This window comes from Danio rerio, chromosome 7 (assembly GCF_049306965.1).
Source record: "Danio rerio strain Tuebingen ecotype United States chromosome 7, GRCz12tu, whole genome shotgun sequence".
NCBI classification, from domain to species: Eukaryota; Metazoa; Chordata; class Actinopteri; order Cypriniformes; family Danionidae; genus Danio; species Danio rerio.
In genome coordinates, this window is record NC_133182.1 from 18,090,001 (window position 1) to 18,108,380 (window position 18,380).

General features: G+C 37.7%; 1 protein-coding gene across 1 annotated transcript in view; it reads right to left on the reverse strand.

Moving 5' to 3' along the window:
* Positions 1-1,054: 1,054 nt before the first annotated feature.
* The window catches only part of peli3 (pellino E3 ubiquitin protein ligase family member 3), a 45,426-nt gene continuing 28,100 nt past the window's right edge, over positions 1,055-18,380 (reverse strand). Inside the window, exons 4-7 of the mRNA XM_002662799.8 lie at positions 17,334-17,435; positions 16,105-16,326; positions 3,164-3,352; positions 1,055-1,852 (exon numbers count right to left, since the gene is read on the reverse strand). Coding sequence (XP_002662845.2) covers positions 1,235-1,852; positions 3,164-3,352; positions 16,105-16,326; positions 17,334-17,435 — 1,131 coding nt within the window. The 3' untranslated portion in view covers positions 1,055-1,234. The remainder of the gene's footprint in view (positions 1,853-3,163; positions 3,353-16,104; positions 16,327-17,333; positions 17,436-18,380) is intronic.

An 18,380-nucleotide genomic window follows, 5' to 3' on the forward strand; every position in this document is an offset into this window, starting at 1 on the left:
CACTTATTAATGAGTCTAGCTAGTGGAGTGCTGTGCAGGTAAACCTCATTCCTCTGACCTCTTATGGTGGTCTATCGACAGACGCATGAGGCTGTGGTCTTTAGCCATCTTGGTAGAGCAACCAACCTCCTATGCGGAAGGTCGCCGGGTCAATTCCAGCTCGGCGCGGGTTGGGTGGTGTAGAACCGATGGGGTTACATTGGTTTAGGGGGTTGAGTGTAGCAGAGACCTGCTAGTGAAGTTCTGTGCAGGTAAACTTCACTCCTTTGACCTCTAAAAGTGCTCTCGCGACAGACGCTGGGAGTAATGGTCTTTAGCCTTCTTGTTATTGCAACCGACTCCCATGCGGAGAGGCACCGGTTTGATCCCAGCTCAGAGCTGGTTGGGTGGTTTAAGACTGGTGTGGTTACATTGGTGCCGTGACCCGGATGAGAGTGAGGTTTAGGGAGTGTTTAGCAGAGGCCAGCTAGTGAAGTGCTGTTAAGGTAAACCTCAATCCTTTGACCTCTAAAGGTGCTATAAACTTTAGCCTCCTTGTTAGAGCAACCGACTCCTATGCGGAAAGTTGCCGGTTTGATCCCAGCTCGGAGCTGGTTGGGTGGTGTAGGCCCGGTGAGGTTACATTGGTGCCATGACCCAGATGGGAGTAAGGTTTAGGGGGGTGAGTGTAGCAAAGGTCAGCTAGTGAAGTGCTGTGCAGTAAACCTCACTCCTCTCAATAAAAAGTATTTTAAATAAAATAATAAAATATCTAAATAAAATAAATAAATCAGAATCATCATTAGGAGTAATGGGCATCATTAAAAATAATTAAATTCAAATCCCTGTCCTCATTATTATGCTTTTACACTTTTTAAATTCTTATAGAACATAATTAAAAAGTCTAAATGGTTCTAGAATTTCCCCGCTGTAATTAAGGTGTAAAATATGACCCAGATAAGTTTAACTCAATTGCAGACTAGTCTACAGCTGCTTCATGTAAATTAAGGCCTTGCATGAAGATATTACATATGCAAATATATGCGCTTTCCATTCACCTCTTCTTACACACAGCAATGATGTATTCAACTTTTATTTCATCACTTTTATTTACACATTCTGCATCACATAACAAAGTATATTCCCTTTTTGTCATCCTTGCCCTATTCACCAGCCCTCCATTTTGTGTGTCCGTCCTCCACAGTCCAATCTGTCCATTTCTGTGGTTCAGTCTCAACATCTCACACTGTCCCCCTCAGTCGACGGGCCCTTGGAAGATGAGTTTGATGTAGCCTTGTTCCCCGGTCAGCCACGTTCCACAGAAAGGACAAGCAGCGTGGAAGGCATGCGTTCCGTGCGGCAGTGGGATCTGACTCCAGCCTTGCACCGTCTTTTCCGAGCACACGTGACCGCAGGGGCAGAACGCATGTGTTGGGGGCCCTGCATCCAGATATAAGCCCCCTTCGCACCCGAGCCAAAGGGGCACGTAAGGACCCACCCCTCTACACATGGGACATTCGCGCTCTCCAGTCGTAGCCGGAGCCGTGCCTCCACCCCCAGTTAACGCCACCGCAGCGACTCCCGCTTTCTCCTTCCGGAAGCCCCAGTTGTGGTAGCCGTGTACGTGGCCGCAGTTCATGTAGACCCAGGGCTGCTTCTTGTCAATGGTGGCTCGCTGTGCCAGGCTGGGGAAGGCGAGTGTATTGAAGCCCACGGGGCACTGGGGACGGGCAGCGTTTAACTCCTGGCGAAGAGACTCCAGCTGTTTAAGAGTCGGGGTGTGGCGAAGACCGCTAGGAGTCCGCCAAAGCAGAGTGGCTCCACAGAGATCGATGAGGGAACCATCCTGGAGCATGTTGGACTCGTTCTCTACCTGTGAGGTAAGACAACAAAAACATGTACGTTTATTCAAAACATGAATAATAGATGCCCAAGCTCGGTCCTGGAGGGCCAGTGTCCTGCAGAGTTTAGCTCCAACCCCAACTAGGTCACGTGCTTACTAGGTACACTAGAAAATTCCAGACAGGTGTTTTTTAAGCAAGTTGAAGCTAAACTCAGCAGGACACACAAAAATATAAGAAGGGACAACAAGGTTGAGTAAATGATGATAATTTTTTTTGGTTCCCTGCTGAAAAATCCAGCTTAAACCAGCCTAGGCTGGTTGGCTGGTTTTAGCTGGTCTACCAGGCTGGTTTTAGAGGGGTTTTGGCCACTTCCAGACTGGTTTCCAGCCATTTTTAGCCTGGTCTTAGCTGGTCAGGCTGGAAAATGACCAGCCAAATCCAGCTAAAACCAGCTTGACCAGCCTGGTTTAAGCTGGTTTTAGCTGGTCATCTCCCAGCCTGACCAGCTAAGACCAGGCTGGAAATGGCTGGAAACCAGCCTGGAAGTGGCCAAAACCCCTCTAAAACCAGCCAACCAGCCTAGGCTGGTTTAAGCTGGATTTTTCAGCAGGGTTAACTGACCTATTAAGAAACGGGCACATAATGTGCACATAACTAGTCAAAACATCCAACTCATTTCAGAATTTGTGCTATTTGAACCAAAGGACACGTCAAGCCAATAAAAATAAAACTATTAAAGTTTGAAGACAGCTTGAGAGAGTTTGTTTAAAGTAGTTTGTTTAGTTTGAACAAGTATCAAGTTGGCTAAAATAATGTTTAACATCCCTGCAGTCAACAATGTAACCACTTTAAAGACTGAAGCTAGCCAGTAAACAGCCTTAAAGTTGATTCCTCTGGGTTGGTAATAGCATGATGAATTAGCATGTTGTTAGCATGATTGTAGTATAAATTAGCATGTTGTTTGCATGTTTCTAACATGAGTTAGCATGTTGTTAGCTTAATCTAGCATAAATTAGCATGTTGTTAGCAAGTTTCTAATCTAAATTTGCATGTTGGTAGCTTATTCTAACACGAATTAGCATGTAACTAGCATGATTCTAGCATAATTTATCATGCTTTTATCATGTTTCTAACATTAATTAGCATGTTGTTAGCATGAATTAAACATGAATTATCATGTTAGCATGATTCTTACATGAATTAGCAAGTTGGTAGCATGTTTATAACATGTATTAGCCTGTAAATAGCATCATTCTAGCATGAAATAGCATGTTGTTAACATGATTCTAACTCATGATTTTAACTCATGATTCACACCATAGATTAAAGCAAATTCTCACCAGTTTTCCCCTCTGCTGTGCGGACCGTGTCTCTCGAAGGGCAAAGACGTTCCCACATACTGAGATCTCCCTCCACACCCCTGGAGCGGGTTCAGATACAAACTCCCCTGCTGGATGCATTACAAGCACCCCATTGGTTGTTAGTCCATCCATCAAACCATCTGAGGTCCTCCATTTAGCAGCTCGCTCCTGTAAATCAAGCACATCAAAAGGATTTTATAAATCTCTCAAAAAAAATGTAGTATAACAGCAAACGCCATTTGTTTGAGTCTAGTTAATGTGTGAAATGTTAATTCATCTAAAGTGTTACCGCTTATTTTTTCTCTTTATGCAGCTCATTATGCAGGTCTGTGTCTTCTCAGGCATAGTAAGGATTGTTCACGCCTTCTCGCATAGACCATTTGCACTCAAAAAGTGACTTAGAAATTTTTATTCATTATATTGTTTTCTGTGAGCAAGTAAGCAAGATGAGTCTCACATCATTTTGAAGCAAAAACAGTAGGCTACAAGATCCAGTTCTCAAAAGTCTTGTGCACAAATGTTCTCTGTGTGTTTCACGGCCTTGTTTCAGTGACTTTAAAATGTTAGTTTTTCACTAACCAAACATAAACGTTTCTTTCTCAAAAACACAAACACATAAAAACATGCTGCTTGGGTATTATTGTAGCCTAACTTGTGCTGTTTACAGTGTTATCACGCTTTAGCCAATAATATGTTTTTAAGATACTGAAAACACAAATGTCAGTGCATGTCAAAATATCTCCAGAGCCCCAAAACACCCTCAGACCCAAGGGTTAATAATTCAAAACATATTTTATTAACCAGGTAAATGTGTATTATGCCAATTAATTCAGTCAATTCATAAATGATCAATACAAGACATCAAATTCTCAATGATGAATCCAAGATCAAAATATACATCGTATGGAGCATGAGAGCTCCACACTACAGGCTAATCTGGTTACAGAATCGCCCTGAACATTTTGAAACTATCCCTTAAGTAGTCAAACCAAGGAAAGGGGTGTGTTGAATAACAAAAGGCATTTGCATTTAGTGTCATGTTAGATCTGAAGAGTCTCTGCCTATAGGGTCAAATAGTCATTTGAATAGAATCCCCTAGGTAAAGCCACACCCTTAGCAGTGGTTCAAAAGATACTTTAAGTTATATATCTATTATTTTGATTGTCTATTTCTGAGAGATATTTCAAATTATATCAAACACGATAGATGAAGTCACTTAGATTGATATAGATCCTTCGTACTTTGAAATGTCCATTCTGTGTGAGCATGTATGAAGAGAGGGTGAGTGAACAGAGAGGGGTTGCGGGGATGCTTCAAATGTAATTGAAGAAAAGGAGAGAAGCTGGCTTTCCCACATTCCCACCTGGTCAGGTGTGGAGCCGATTGCCTCTGTGTTTCCACCTCATGTATGAATTGTCAAAGACATCAAAGTGTTTGTGGTTACTCAAATCTTACACATTATAGCTTAAAAATACAACTCTAAATACATCTTTGGCTGTCCCTTTTTGAGTATAATCAGAATTTAGACTATTTTGAGCTGAGCTGAGCTCATTAATATTCACGACCGTTCCAAACGTGGCCAAAACCAAGCTATGGGTAATTTCTGTGATTCTAAATGAGCATTTTAAACCATTTGTGGAGAAATTTTGAACTTATCTAAGCCACATACCTAATATGTAGATATTAATTTAACATTTAATGATGGCACCTTAAACAGAGGAGGAGAAATATCACAATTTCAGATGTTTTTTTGACCCAGATAACTATAAAAATGTGTTCTCATCTCATGTAGTTTGGCTAGAAGTGCTAAAATCAAAAAACTGCATAACATCCGAAAGAATGATAATAATAGGTGAGCCGTAAATTTCAATTCTCGTCTTCTGTTATTAATTTATTTAACATGACAACTAACAAATTAAATACTTAAAGTATCACACTTTGACACCACTATCCTGGAAACAAGCTGAACTATTATTAACCCCTTGTAAATATGCTGTATTTGCATTTCCTTATTGGTTTGCATGTAAACTGTGACAGTTATTTCAGTGAGCTTATTTGGTCACACTTTATTTTAAAGTCCAATTCTTGCTTTTAACAACCATTAACTAAGACATTTAGCTCAATAAACTACTAATTAACTGCTTAATAATAGGTAGCAAGGTAGTGGTGATTTATTTATTGAGTCGAATTAGGAATGTAGACTAAGATCATACTTTAGAATCTAATAATAAACACTAAAACTGTGTCTGAAATCACCAACTCAGTAGGTTCTGAATTTGAATTTAAACGTTCTACTCGGTCGTTAGAAAAGTATGTTCTATAGAGTATGAATGTGAGTAGTATGAATGAAACTTGGATGTACATCCGTTATTTTGTCATTATCGCGTGACCTATTCGTGTCAGTTGTGTCGCTTCACTCCCATTCATGAATTCTCTCGTGTTGCATCATGGGATAGCTTAGCATCCATTCGATGCGGACTTCAGAATCTCGCTGGAAGTAGTAATACATCTGGGTACATCTCACTTACGGTTTTTCGAATAATATCAATGCTACTTGGCTCGCATACTCTTTTTAGCGGACTATATAGTATTAAAGTATGCGGTTTCGGATGCAGCATAAATATTTGAATAATAAGAAGGTATTAAGCCTATTGAAGGTAAAAATGCTGGGTTTGACACGATCAATTTGTGTTGGGACAACATGAAGGAATTAATTAACTTGTTCGTTACAAATTGAAGTGGATTTAACATACAACAATTAAGAGTTTTGTTGTTTCAGCTCATTTTAAATGAGTAGTTTGAACAAACAGCAAACCATTTGTTTGAGTCTTGTTAATGTGTGAATTGTTCATTAATCTAAAGTGTTGCAAGAGCTATTCAAGAGAACTATGTTTTCACTTTAGTGCGGCTTGAAATTAATATTAAAACGGCCACATACACTTAATTTTCATCAAAGCTATGCGTCAATTGTCACCCTTCCTATGCGACCTCTGAATCTGTCCATTCATGTAACGGTGGTGACTGACGGACGTGCTTCATGGTGATAAAAAAACGTTTTTCCCAGACCAGCTTCTTAAGTGTGTTTTTAAACAGACAAATACACTTAATAAGATGTAAACATCTGTCCTCTGTGTTTTATTGTAAACACAAATAGTTTTAACTTAAACGAGCACAATCAGTTATGAAAGTAATCAAATACTTTCATTATATATCTGTGCGTTCTTAAGGGGACATCTCTGTTATCAAACAAAAACAGTGGATCAAAATGAGAGATTCGCTGCTCTTCACTTAAGTAACTTTAATCAATATTCAAATTCGATGAATGTAACCCACCGGTCCTACTGCACCCATCCCGGTCTGAGCTGGGATCGAACCGGCGATTCATTGTATGGGAGTCGGTTGCTCTAACAAAAAGGCTAAAGACCATAGCCTCTATCATCTTCCGCTAGAGCACCTTTTGAGATCAGAGGAGTGAGGTTTACCTGCATAGCACTTCACTAGCTGGCCTCTGATAAACTCAGCCTCCTAAACCTCACTCCCATCCTGGATGATGGCACGTGTAACCCACCGGTCCTACTGCACCCAACCCAGTTTGAGCTTGGATCGAACCGGTGATTCTTTGTATGGAAGTCGGCTGCTCTAACAATGTGGCCTCTCTAAGACCATGGCCTTTAGCATCTGTCGCTTAACAAAAAGTGAACAAAATTAAATGACTTGATTTAATTTCTTTTGGTTTTAATAGGCTAAACCTTTATTTTCAAGATGTTCTAATGTTTGTTATGTATTCTATCAATTTAAGCTATAATTTCCTCTCCATATTTGTAACGATTTTAACTAGACTTATATACAATTAAGCTGCCCTGAATTAACAGATTAAAGGAGTTTTGGTTCATTTTGGGAATTCCTCTGTGTAGGTTTGAGGTTTTTGTTGTTGTATTTTTTGGTTGGTGGCATGGCTATACTGTATTTTTACATCACAATGTTGACAGGAATGTAAGCCTCAATGTAAACATGCTCAAAGTATGATTAATAGCAGTTCTGTGTATAACATGCGTTGTGTGTTATATAACAAATCACTGACTAACTGAGCAGAGAAGATTATAATGCGCAGACAGACACTGTAGGCTTTCCGTTTTTAGCTACTAGCTATTACACAACACACCTACTACTTGGAGCTGCATAATACAGTGGGAGACTGAAATATTTATACCCAACAGGAATACAGTATCCATTCTTTCTCTCTCTCTCTCTCTCGTTCTCCTTCCACCTCCACAGAACAGCAGTGGGCAGAAAAGCCTGTCAAGGACATTTGTATGAGGCCAAAGCCATGTGCTGATATGTCACGCATCACTGCTGGCTACTGGACCATTACTGTCCTCGAGGTGTCTGTGTAGTTCGAGAGTAAAAAACTGATGCGTAGATATTCACTATTGACTTAGTCACTATCAAGGTCAATGGATCTGTTAAGGTTTTGATATGGAAAAGGCTCCGAATGGAAGAGTACAAGTAGTATTAGATTAAAGCAGCATTGCATTCGGAGTCTATTTGCATTGCTCGGCATGTGAACGATCTTGTATAACGCGCACAAACCAATTTCAGTGCAAGGATTAAATGGATAGTCCACCCCAAAAATTAGTTGTTTTGATCCTCGTGACCCCGATTTTTATGTTCTAAAAAACCCTTTGCTTTTTACTGTGTGGACAGGAACAGTTCAGTGTTTAACAGTTCATGCCTACAGTACATATCAAAGCACTGAACCACAAACAGACTTGCTAAATAACAAGACTTCCCTTTTTCTTTGGATTTACTGAAATAATTAGGCATTGGTTTCACTAAAATTGTAACATTTGTTTCATTCTGTAAAGTTCCTTTCTTGCCAATTTTAAATAAAAATAATGCAATTTGCAGCTTTTTAGAAAACAACAACTGGTCACAATAACACTGGACATTACACTAAATAGAGGTGTGAACCTACACTTGTCTGGTGACTGTAGCAAAAGTAAACCTCCATAATGTGTCTTCTGATTGTAATGTTTGATCGGCATCAACAGAATTCAGATATTTTTTGTATTTGGATGTTCTAATCAGGCACATGCACACATAGGGCTCAACCAGTGCACATGCCCTTTTTAGTCTTGGATAGAAAGTGCCCTTCCAAAATGATCTGAAGTGCCCCATCCAATCCACCCCCCCCCTCTTTACATTTCGCTTGCGACATCGTCAACCCCCCCAACCGCTCTTTAAAAAATTTTATCCTGCACATGCCCTTTTGACAGTCTCTGTACGGGGCTGGTTCTAAGTTCTAGGGCCCTATCATACACCCGGCGCAATGTGGCGCAAGGCGCGGCGCAATAGTCTTTTGCTACTTTAAGCTCGGCGCAAGGGTCATTTTGAGGTGTTGCTCTACGCTGTTTAAATAGCAAATGAATTTGCGCTCATATGTGCGCCCATAAGCATTCTGGTTTAAAAAAGAAGGCGTGTTTTGGCGCGTTGCTATTTTGAGAAACTGTAAATAGTCTGTTCTTTAGACCAGAACAAAGTCGGTCTATTGTCTTTCGCAAAGTGTGCCTGGCTTACACACTACACACAAGATGTAGAGCAATACACAAATATCTTTACCTATGAAAAAGATATGATATATTAAGGATATATATAATAAGTATATATATATAGGATATAACTATAAATGATTAAAATATTACAAAACATATTAATTTCTAGCCTACATGAATTTAAAAACCACTGCCTTACTTTATTCATCTCGGGAGGCTTTTTCAGTTCATTCAATTTGCTTTTGTATAATGTTATTATTATTAGCAGTATTATTTATTATATCCATATTTTTATTTGTTTTATTAAAAACAAGCTTAGATTTGTCCACCTGTCAGGTTTTAGACCATATGGGGCATGGCAGGTGTATTTGGAAATAACTCAGTATTTTGACCACACTTTGTAATTATTGTTCATTTATTCGTTTGCTAGAAATTAGAACTGAATTTAGAAATAGTTTTGAAACAAATCTTTGCGCTTAACAAACGAAATTAATTATTTATAGGCTAATTGATGTCTGTGCGGTAAGGTTTCCCTATCCACGAGAGCAAAAGCGAAAGTGAACTTACTTTACGTCAAAATTCGTTTATGGCGCGACGCAGCTGGCTCTTAAAGGTAATGGGAGATGAGACTCTGATTGGTTTATTCTCAAAACACACCTATAACTCATTAAGAAAATAAACTCAACCCTTTTAGACCATGCGCCATGGCTCAAAGTGGATTTTCCCGTCCTTAAATTAGCAAAAACGCGTTCTGACACGCCCTGAAAGCGTTTGCGCCCTGCGTTTTGCGCTCTGCGCATGGACCGTCAAAATAGAGCCCATAATGTTTCATTTTCTGGTGGTGAGGACATGAATGATGTTTTAAGAGGTATTGTGACTACAAGAATGAGGTTTTATCTGCTTTCTCTTTACTTAATGAACAACCTAAAGATTTGTCGTCCAGAAAGGCTTTTACAGAGCTCTTGGTATAGTGAGCTACACTTTGTATGTTTACACTGATGTTAATATCTGTCTGGGGTGTAAAATGCAGCAATTAAAGTTGTAAATATAGATCCACTGTATGTAATTAGTGGTGTTTGCTAAGGCAACAAACCAGTTTAAACAAACTTGTCAAACACTGTTTGTACTGTGAACAGCAATTATACTCAAATGTTGCTTGTCGCAAGACTCTCAACTGACAGATAACTAGAAAAAATCATGTTATTCTCTATAGCAGTGATGACCAAACTAGGGCCTGGCAGGCCAATCCTTTGATTTGGCCCACCAGAGGGAAAATGATTGGGAAGGGTTGGGGATTGCCTTTAACAGAGATTCCCATGAGTGCAACCTTTTGTTTGTTTGTTTTATTGTTGAGCTATAAAAAAGGCAAACTGAAATTAAATGTTTCAATTAAATGTTGTAAATGAATCAGTTTATAAAAAAATGCTGTCACTTAAGGAATATATGACAAATCAGAAGACATCCCTGTGCAAATCAAGGCAAAGGCAGGTTCAGCATAACCAGTGTATTCGACATGAAACTCCAGTGTTTTATAAATGGGTTTGTTTTTACGGTTTCATTCTAATGAGTTCATTAAATTAATTCACATTTTTTTAAAAATTGAGTGCATTAATAAATACGGTTGAAGTCATTTTTCTATTTATTTTTTAAATATTATGAAATATATGGGGAATTTATCCTCGGCAACTTTAATTTGATTTACTTTCTGCCCACAGCTCTGAATCAAGCTTGGATTTGGCCCTTCATCAGAAAAAGTTTGGGCACCCCTGCTCTATAGAAATGTCTGTAAGTAGAAATCATTTACATAACTGACATTTGAATTGTTACAATTAATATGAATGTTACAGGGATATTTACACCATTTTCCTAAGACTGGAAAAATCTAAATATATCATTAAATTTTTATAATTCAATATAATATTGGTATGTTTCAGGATCTCTTTGAATGGAGTGGCCCCTTTTGACTCTTTTTGTTCCAGTAAGAATCCAGCAACGTCTGCAACGGTAAGGACACATTTTTAAGAAAATGTTCAAATCTACTTTATTTTTGTGACTAAAATTCTGCCTTAGTAATGTGTTTGGCATTGGGCTCACACACATACTCTGTGCCATGGCTTGTTACTTCAACACTGTTTTGATAAGTCGTGATAGGCATTTCCATTCCTACACACGCAACGCGCAGTAGACCAGGTACAACACACTGGGTCATCAGGCCAATCACCTCAGATTAGCACAGAATTTAGTGGTTTGGAAAAATGAATATGGAAGTCATTGGAATAATTTGGTAAAAAACGCATATTATTAGACAACGAAAGTGTATTTTGAACTTGCACGCATATCAGCCTGTTGACCCAAAAACCAAACTATAACCTTTTTTAATGCATAATGGGGGGAGTAAAGTGCATATTTAAGGGCGCTTTTACACCTGTAGATCATCTTCCTTGTTCCAAAACATGGAGTAAAACTTTTTTATTCTTGGTTCAGTTTGTTTTCACAAAAAAATATTTCTAAATAACATTTGTCATCAGGAATGTAAGTTTTGTCAAATAGCAATTTTTCTAGGGGACACAAAAAATACAGCTAAAGATAAACTTGTGAGGATATATATATTAACAGAGGAAAGCCTTACTGTTATGCTTGCACTTTAGCAGTGTTTATGTCTTTTGTGGACATTACTATCTATCCAGCAGATAATGTTATTATAGAGGACTCATCAAAAAAAAAAAAAAAAAATACAAGACATCATTTTTTTTTTCAATAATAAAAAAGCCTTGACAGCAGCGTTTCTCCTAACTGAAGTTCCACAACTATTGAATTTGTTCTCTCTCAGCGGACTTGTGTGTGAGTGAGTATATGTTTGTGTTGGTGATATAAAAAAAGGCAGGCATTTTAACTAATGCACAGCAGTGTTAGGCAAAGGAGGAAGAGGCTCAATATGTTTCTGCCCTGTTTGTGTTGTTGGGACCCCCCAGATAGGTCCTGTTCCCCTTAGTCTCGGGTAGCCAGACCTCATACTGACAGCTGAAGGTCTGGGAAATTTAATTTAAATGTTAAATAGGTTAAATAAAGTTGAAGTCAGAATTATTAGCCCCCTTTAAATTTTTTTCTTCTTTTTAAAAATATTTTCCAAACAATGTTTAACAGAGCAAAGAATTTTTCACAGTATGTCTGAAAATGTTTTTTCTTCTGGAAAAAGTCTTATTTGTTGTTTTTTGTTTAAAATTTGTAAAAAATATTTTAGGGACAAAATTATTAGCCCCTTCAAGCTATATTTTTTTTGATAGTCTACAGCAGGGGTGGCCAACCCTGTTCCAGGAGAGCCACATTCCTGCAGATTTCAGTTGCTACCAATATCAAACACACCTGAACCAATTAATTAGGACCTTAACACCACATGATAATTACAGGCAGGTGTGTTTGATATGGGTTGCAACTGAAATCTGCAGGAAAATGGCTCACCAGGAACAGGGTTGGCCACCCCTGGTCTACAGAACAAACCATCATTATACAAAAACTTGCCTAATCACCCTAACCTGGCTAGTTAAACTAAGTAAGCTGGTTAAGCCTTTAAATGTAACTTTAAGCTGTATAGAAGTGTCTTGAAAAACATCTAGTCAAATATTATTTACTGTCATCATGGCAAAGATAAAATAAATCAGTTATTAGAAATTAATTATTAAAAACTATTATGTTTAGAAATGTGTTGAAAAAATCTTCTCTCCCTTAAACAGAAATTGAGGAAAAAATAAACAAGCGCTCTAATAATTCAGGGGGGCTAATAATTCTGACTTCAACTGTATGTATTAATTAGATTATAATGGGTCTGTGCTGGTATTAAAATGTTTCTGTTGCGTCACGTTTGGTGCAGACAGTTCCATTTCTAGTTGGTGAAATCTTGTTGTGTCCTGTGTAGTTAGGACAAAGGTTAGGCTGTTTACAATAATGCATTTTTGTTTTTAAATGGCATTTTACAATAAAAATACTTCTCATCCAGACTGGCGTTTTTACTGCAATTTAATCTGGGGTGATTTTGTGTCTTCATTTAAAATATAATTATTTTTGGTGACAAATCATATTTTAAGAAAAGGCTTCAACAATACACTCTGGACATATTGACTACCCTTTCCTTATGTTTGTTGCTGTTTTTGCCCCTCTGACATCCATTATAATGTCATTTTTTGATTGCAAAGCCATGGCACCATATTATTATGTATTCTTGATTGTCGATGGTTTTCCTTGTTGGAAATTTTTACTGTTGATCATCAGTTCAGTACTGTTTTACTGTTGATCTTCAGCATTGCAAAAAACGCTGAGGTTCTGGCTTAAAATTATATGTTTATATGGAGGATAGTTGGTTTGTGTTTGTGTGTGGGAGAGACCTTTACATACTTAAGTTTGAGAAAATTAAATATAAAGAGCCTCAGCTCTCAGAACATAGTAAACATAGAAAGTGTATTTATGCACACACACTATGAGCTTGATTTTAATGATCCAGGCGCAAAGTCTAAAGCACGTGCCCCAAAAGCATTAAGGGTGTGTCCAAATCTCCTTTTGCAATTTTAAGGATGGAAAATTACGTTCTGCGCTACTGCGCATGGTCTAACAGGGATGAGCTTATTCTCTTAATGAGTTATGGGTGTTTTGAGAATAAACCAATCAAAGTATCATCTCCCATTCCTTTTAAGATTCAATTGCGTCACACCATGGTGCATTTGCTATTTACATGGCGGACTTTGTAAGTGGAAAAACTGAATGCTTCACTAGCAAGGAAACAGTTAAACAGAGCATCTGCAGCACAAGGATAAAAAATGGGCCTACTCCATTTGGCCTTTACTTTCACTTTCACTTTCTTTCTTTCGTGAATAAGGAAAAGGTGTTGTACACTTCACTGAAGACATCCATTAGCCTACATATTTAATTAAATAAAACAAATATGCCTTATAAATAATACTCATAATAATAATAATAATAACACTATACAAAAAAAGTTGTAAATAAACTGAAAAAAGCCCACTAAGATGAAGGCATTGAGGCAGTGTTTTTTTATATATATTTATGCAGAAAATAATAATTTTTGTAATATTTTAATCCTTTATTTATTTTGAATTCGTAAAGATATTTGTGTATTGCTGTACATCCTGCATGTTTTAAGCAATGTGTAAGCGAGGCACTGGACTTCAGACCTGCTTTCAGCTTGTCTATTGCACGGTCTATTTTAGTTCTTCAAAAGAGCAACACGCCAACAATGTGCCTTAACACACCTCTTTTCAAGACTGGAACACCCATGAGTCCACAAAGTGGCGCAAATGGATGGCGGAAAACTGGAAAATTAAGGTTGCGCTGGTCTGAAAATAGCAACACATCACCTTATTGTGCCGGGTGTATGATAGGGCTCTATAATTTGCAGTTTTACTCTATAGACCTTTTTCTTGGAACGCAAAATTACCCATTATGCTTTGCGTGTATGCACAAGGAGAATGCGAAGAACTTCCGTTCGGCAGCTGATGTGTGTAAACAGTCACATTTGGACAGCTGTGAAATGATAGTTTTAATCTATTGTACCTGCTTTTATCCTCTTTGAACTAATAGTGTTGTCCATCAGCACCATCTCCTGGACTGATCATTTAAAGAAATGCGATCTAATAGGATGGAAAACTGTTGCTGTGAGGCATTTTCCCCTCGTTGTCAGACGGCATCTTCTGCAGTTTAAATGAAGCCTTGTCAACATTTTCTCTTTATTTAAAAAATATAACCAGCCCAAACAAATGTAATTCACCAAAATGTTTGACACACACACACACACAAGTAGCCTGTACTGTGCCACTGACACACTAATTTAATAACTGTGACAAAGTGAAAATATAGGCTAGTGTCATTTCGAAATGACCGAAAAACACAAACCGTGGTAAAAACACACGAAATAAAACACAAACGGCTCACGATTAGAATGAACAGCAAATCAGCCAGCAGAGGATCAATAACAGACTTTTATTGGTCATTTTTGTAAATTGCACGACTTTCATACCTGTTAAGTTTCATGCCAGCACTCTGGTTTGCTCTCTCTCTCTCTCTCTCTCTCTCTCTCTCTCTCTCTCTCTCTCTCTCTCTCTCTCTCTGTGTGTGTGTGTGTGTGTTAAAGAGACGCTGAGCTAACAGCTGACAGGCCAGGAACGCACACACCCACTGTATTTCTGACGGCAGACACGTGAACTAGGAGAACGTTTTTCTCGTATTTCTGACGCGCTTGAACCACATGTGACAGATTACAACGGCTTTAACAGACATTTCTAAGTTGTGTGTCACAAAAACACATTTTCGGAGCGCAAATTACCAGTTGTACAAGCTGTAAACGGAAGTTTTTAGCATTCTACAGGAAGACGCTGGTCGCTATGGCGCCCTCCATGCAGCAGCCATGAAAAAGGTCTATAGAACTCTACATTAAAATCAGATTAAAAAAACTTTTTTTGGCACTGACCCCTCTAAGGGGTTTATGGTGCCAACTGATGTTCGATGTTAATAATGAATGATTTTACCTCTTCCCAACAGGGAAAAACACCAACAATCAAGAATGCTTGATTATATAGTATCATGGCTTTTGCAATCCAACAATGTGGTTATAATGGAAGTCAATGGGGTAAAAACAGTGACGAACATAACGAAGGTGTAGTCAATTTGAACAGTAAACAAAGGTTAATATAAAAAAAACTTTAAAAATACTGTTCTGTAACAGCTTTTCCCTAACTGTGGTCCTAACTGAGATTACAATGGTTACCAAAGAGATAGAATAAGATTTTAAAGTTAGAATCTTTCTTTATACACCCCCAAAAGTCCAGTGAGAGTGAATGTGTGGATAGCAGTGCCTTCATTTTCAAATGTTTGCATTTCACTCCGTTTATTAAAACAAAACATCAGCTTTCCCAACTAAAACAGGGCCTTTAGCATTTTCAAATCACTCTTTTTTTTTTTTTTTTTGCAGGTCGAGGATGTCAGAGTAGCATAAAATGAGTTCAAAATGATAAGTAACAAAATGAGTTCTAAAAATAAAAAACACTACTGTAAATGGCTGTGTAGATATATTTTGGCTGTTACATTGTTATATTTATGACTTTGAGGAAGAATCATGTGTTTTTATGTGCTTAGGTTTGAAGTAGGCAGCTCCCATTTCAAACATTTATTTTCCTCCATTTAAAAGCAATACAAACAGACTTTAACAGGCAAAACAGTATGGAAATGATGCGCCCTTTTCCTCTCTGCTGCTTCCTAGATATCAGTGTAAATGATCCTATTGAGCTGTGTTGTCTTCCTCGGCGCCTTGGCAGAGATTCTGCATCAGTAAATGTAGTTATGACTCAGTAGTTTATGACTCACCCCAAGAAAGATGTTTTTGGAAGAGTCAAAGCCGGCTGCATATATTCGCGCTGTGTATGGGGCGCTGCGCTCACACATGATACGACAGGCATAGCGGGAGATGGTGCTCTGGGCCGACTGTCCTCCTTCTCCACCTGCACCACCCTGGCCCTGTCCTCCACCGCCACTGCTCGCTGTGTCTGTCACCACGAAATCTATCATGCTCTCTGTGGAACGGCCGATCTAGAGACACAGCGACGAGAGAAAGTGAGATGTTTAGGATTTATTCACTTAAATAAGCTTTACCTTTCCAAACCTACAGTATATGACATTTGAGGGTATATATACAAAAAATCGATGACTTGTTTTTATCTATGTAACTAGTTCTGTTTTAGCTTCTTTTGTTTTTAAATAAATTTAAATTTATTCAGAAAAGATACATAATAAAACTATAAAAGCATTTAAATTGTCATAAAAGTATTATTTTTCAAATAAATTATGTTGTCTCGAACTTTCAACTGATCCTAGAAAACCTTTTAAACATTGACATCACAAAAATAATTCCTATTTTAAAATATTTAATTATAAATTTCACAGTACTACTGTTTCATAATCAAGTGTAAGATACATATAATGACCCTAAACCTTTAAAACAGTAATAGTTGCATCGCTTCACTCCCACTCATGAATTCGCTCTTGGTGTATTATGGGATAGCGTAGCATCCATTCGATGCGCACTTCAAAATTTTGCCGGAAGTAGTAGGTCATTCGGGTACTTCTCACATACTGTTTTTAGCGTACTATATATTATGAAAGTATGGATTCAGGCTATAAATTTGCATAATACTAAATGCAGTGATAATCAATATTTGCTTAATTTGAGTTTAAATGTTATTATTAAGACAGAATCATTTATAAAAATCATCTCAATGACTTTTTCTTTCAGCTATAACAAACTTTCTGGCCTACTGGTCTTTGCCTGCTATTTTATATTGACTATTAACCAGAACATTATTAAAAATGTATTATATCTCTGAATGAAAGAGAAAAGAAAACTATTCAGGTTTGGAATAAGTCACTGAGGCCAGAAATATAGGAAACCAAGACATTCAACCTTTTATTGAGGGAATACTTTCTTCTTGGTTTATTGAGAGAATATTATATAGTAATAATTACCATTATTTTATTGCTCAGCTCTATCCAACAATGCAAACTTGTTTGAAGAACCCAATAATGCAGTCTTTACTCACCTGAAACATGTCGGTGTTGGGATCGTGTGTATATTCCACTATGACAGAATGACTCCGGGACAGTGTGTAGGAGATGCTGTGCTGGCTTTTGTTGCTTAGGGCCTGCAAATACACGCACATAACGCGTTGATTAATGGCCTTTGTTGCATCATCCCTCCCTTAACAAGTCACAGGAACATAAGGTACTTTTCTGGTTCCCTAACCTTATGCAATAAATTGGCAAAACGCTCAGTTGGTTGCAACGTTATGCAATGACTTTTACAGAGTTTAGTGGGTGGGTCAGGAGGACACTTACTGTATGTTGGAAGAGATTTCTCATCTTTTGGAAGCCACAAATATGGTTTGAGTTAAATCAAACTTGCCCTATTGAGTGTTAATATTAGAGGCCAAAGGATGTGTGTAATATTTTCCTTTATCTTTACTGTGGGAAATCTACAAAGTTACAATGCCCACAGTCCTCCACAAAACAAAGAGGATCTATTCTATCTAATAGCAAACACTGCTGCAGACCTGTGGAAAACATATTGATATTATTTTGAGAAATGTATGTAATATGCATGTAATGAACAGTTGAAGTCCAAATCATTGGCCCTCTTTTTTTTTCATATATTTCGCAAATGATGTTTAACAGAGCATTTTTTACATTATTTCCCATAACACATTTTCTTCTGGAGAAGCAAATAGCATTCGTTTTAAAGACGAAATGCAGCCATACGTACTTCTGGCTACATAATTTGCAATCTCCAGAAACTTATAGTTTATAGTTTATCTATAGATATAGTTTTTTTTTTTTTTTTAGAATGAACCTATGTTGAAATTCTCATCAGTTTCAAACACTTCATCCAAAATCAAAGCACTTTTTAAAACTTGAAAACACTCAACTAAATTTCAAAGCCTTTCAAGGTTTTCTAAAACCCATAAAAACTCTGGATGAATTACAAAAGGTTTAAATTACTCATTACAATTCACTTTTTGCCAGTTTGATGTGATTACATGTGACTATTTTATTAAATAAACTGATCATTTGGGCTCATGTAAATGCAGCTA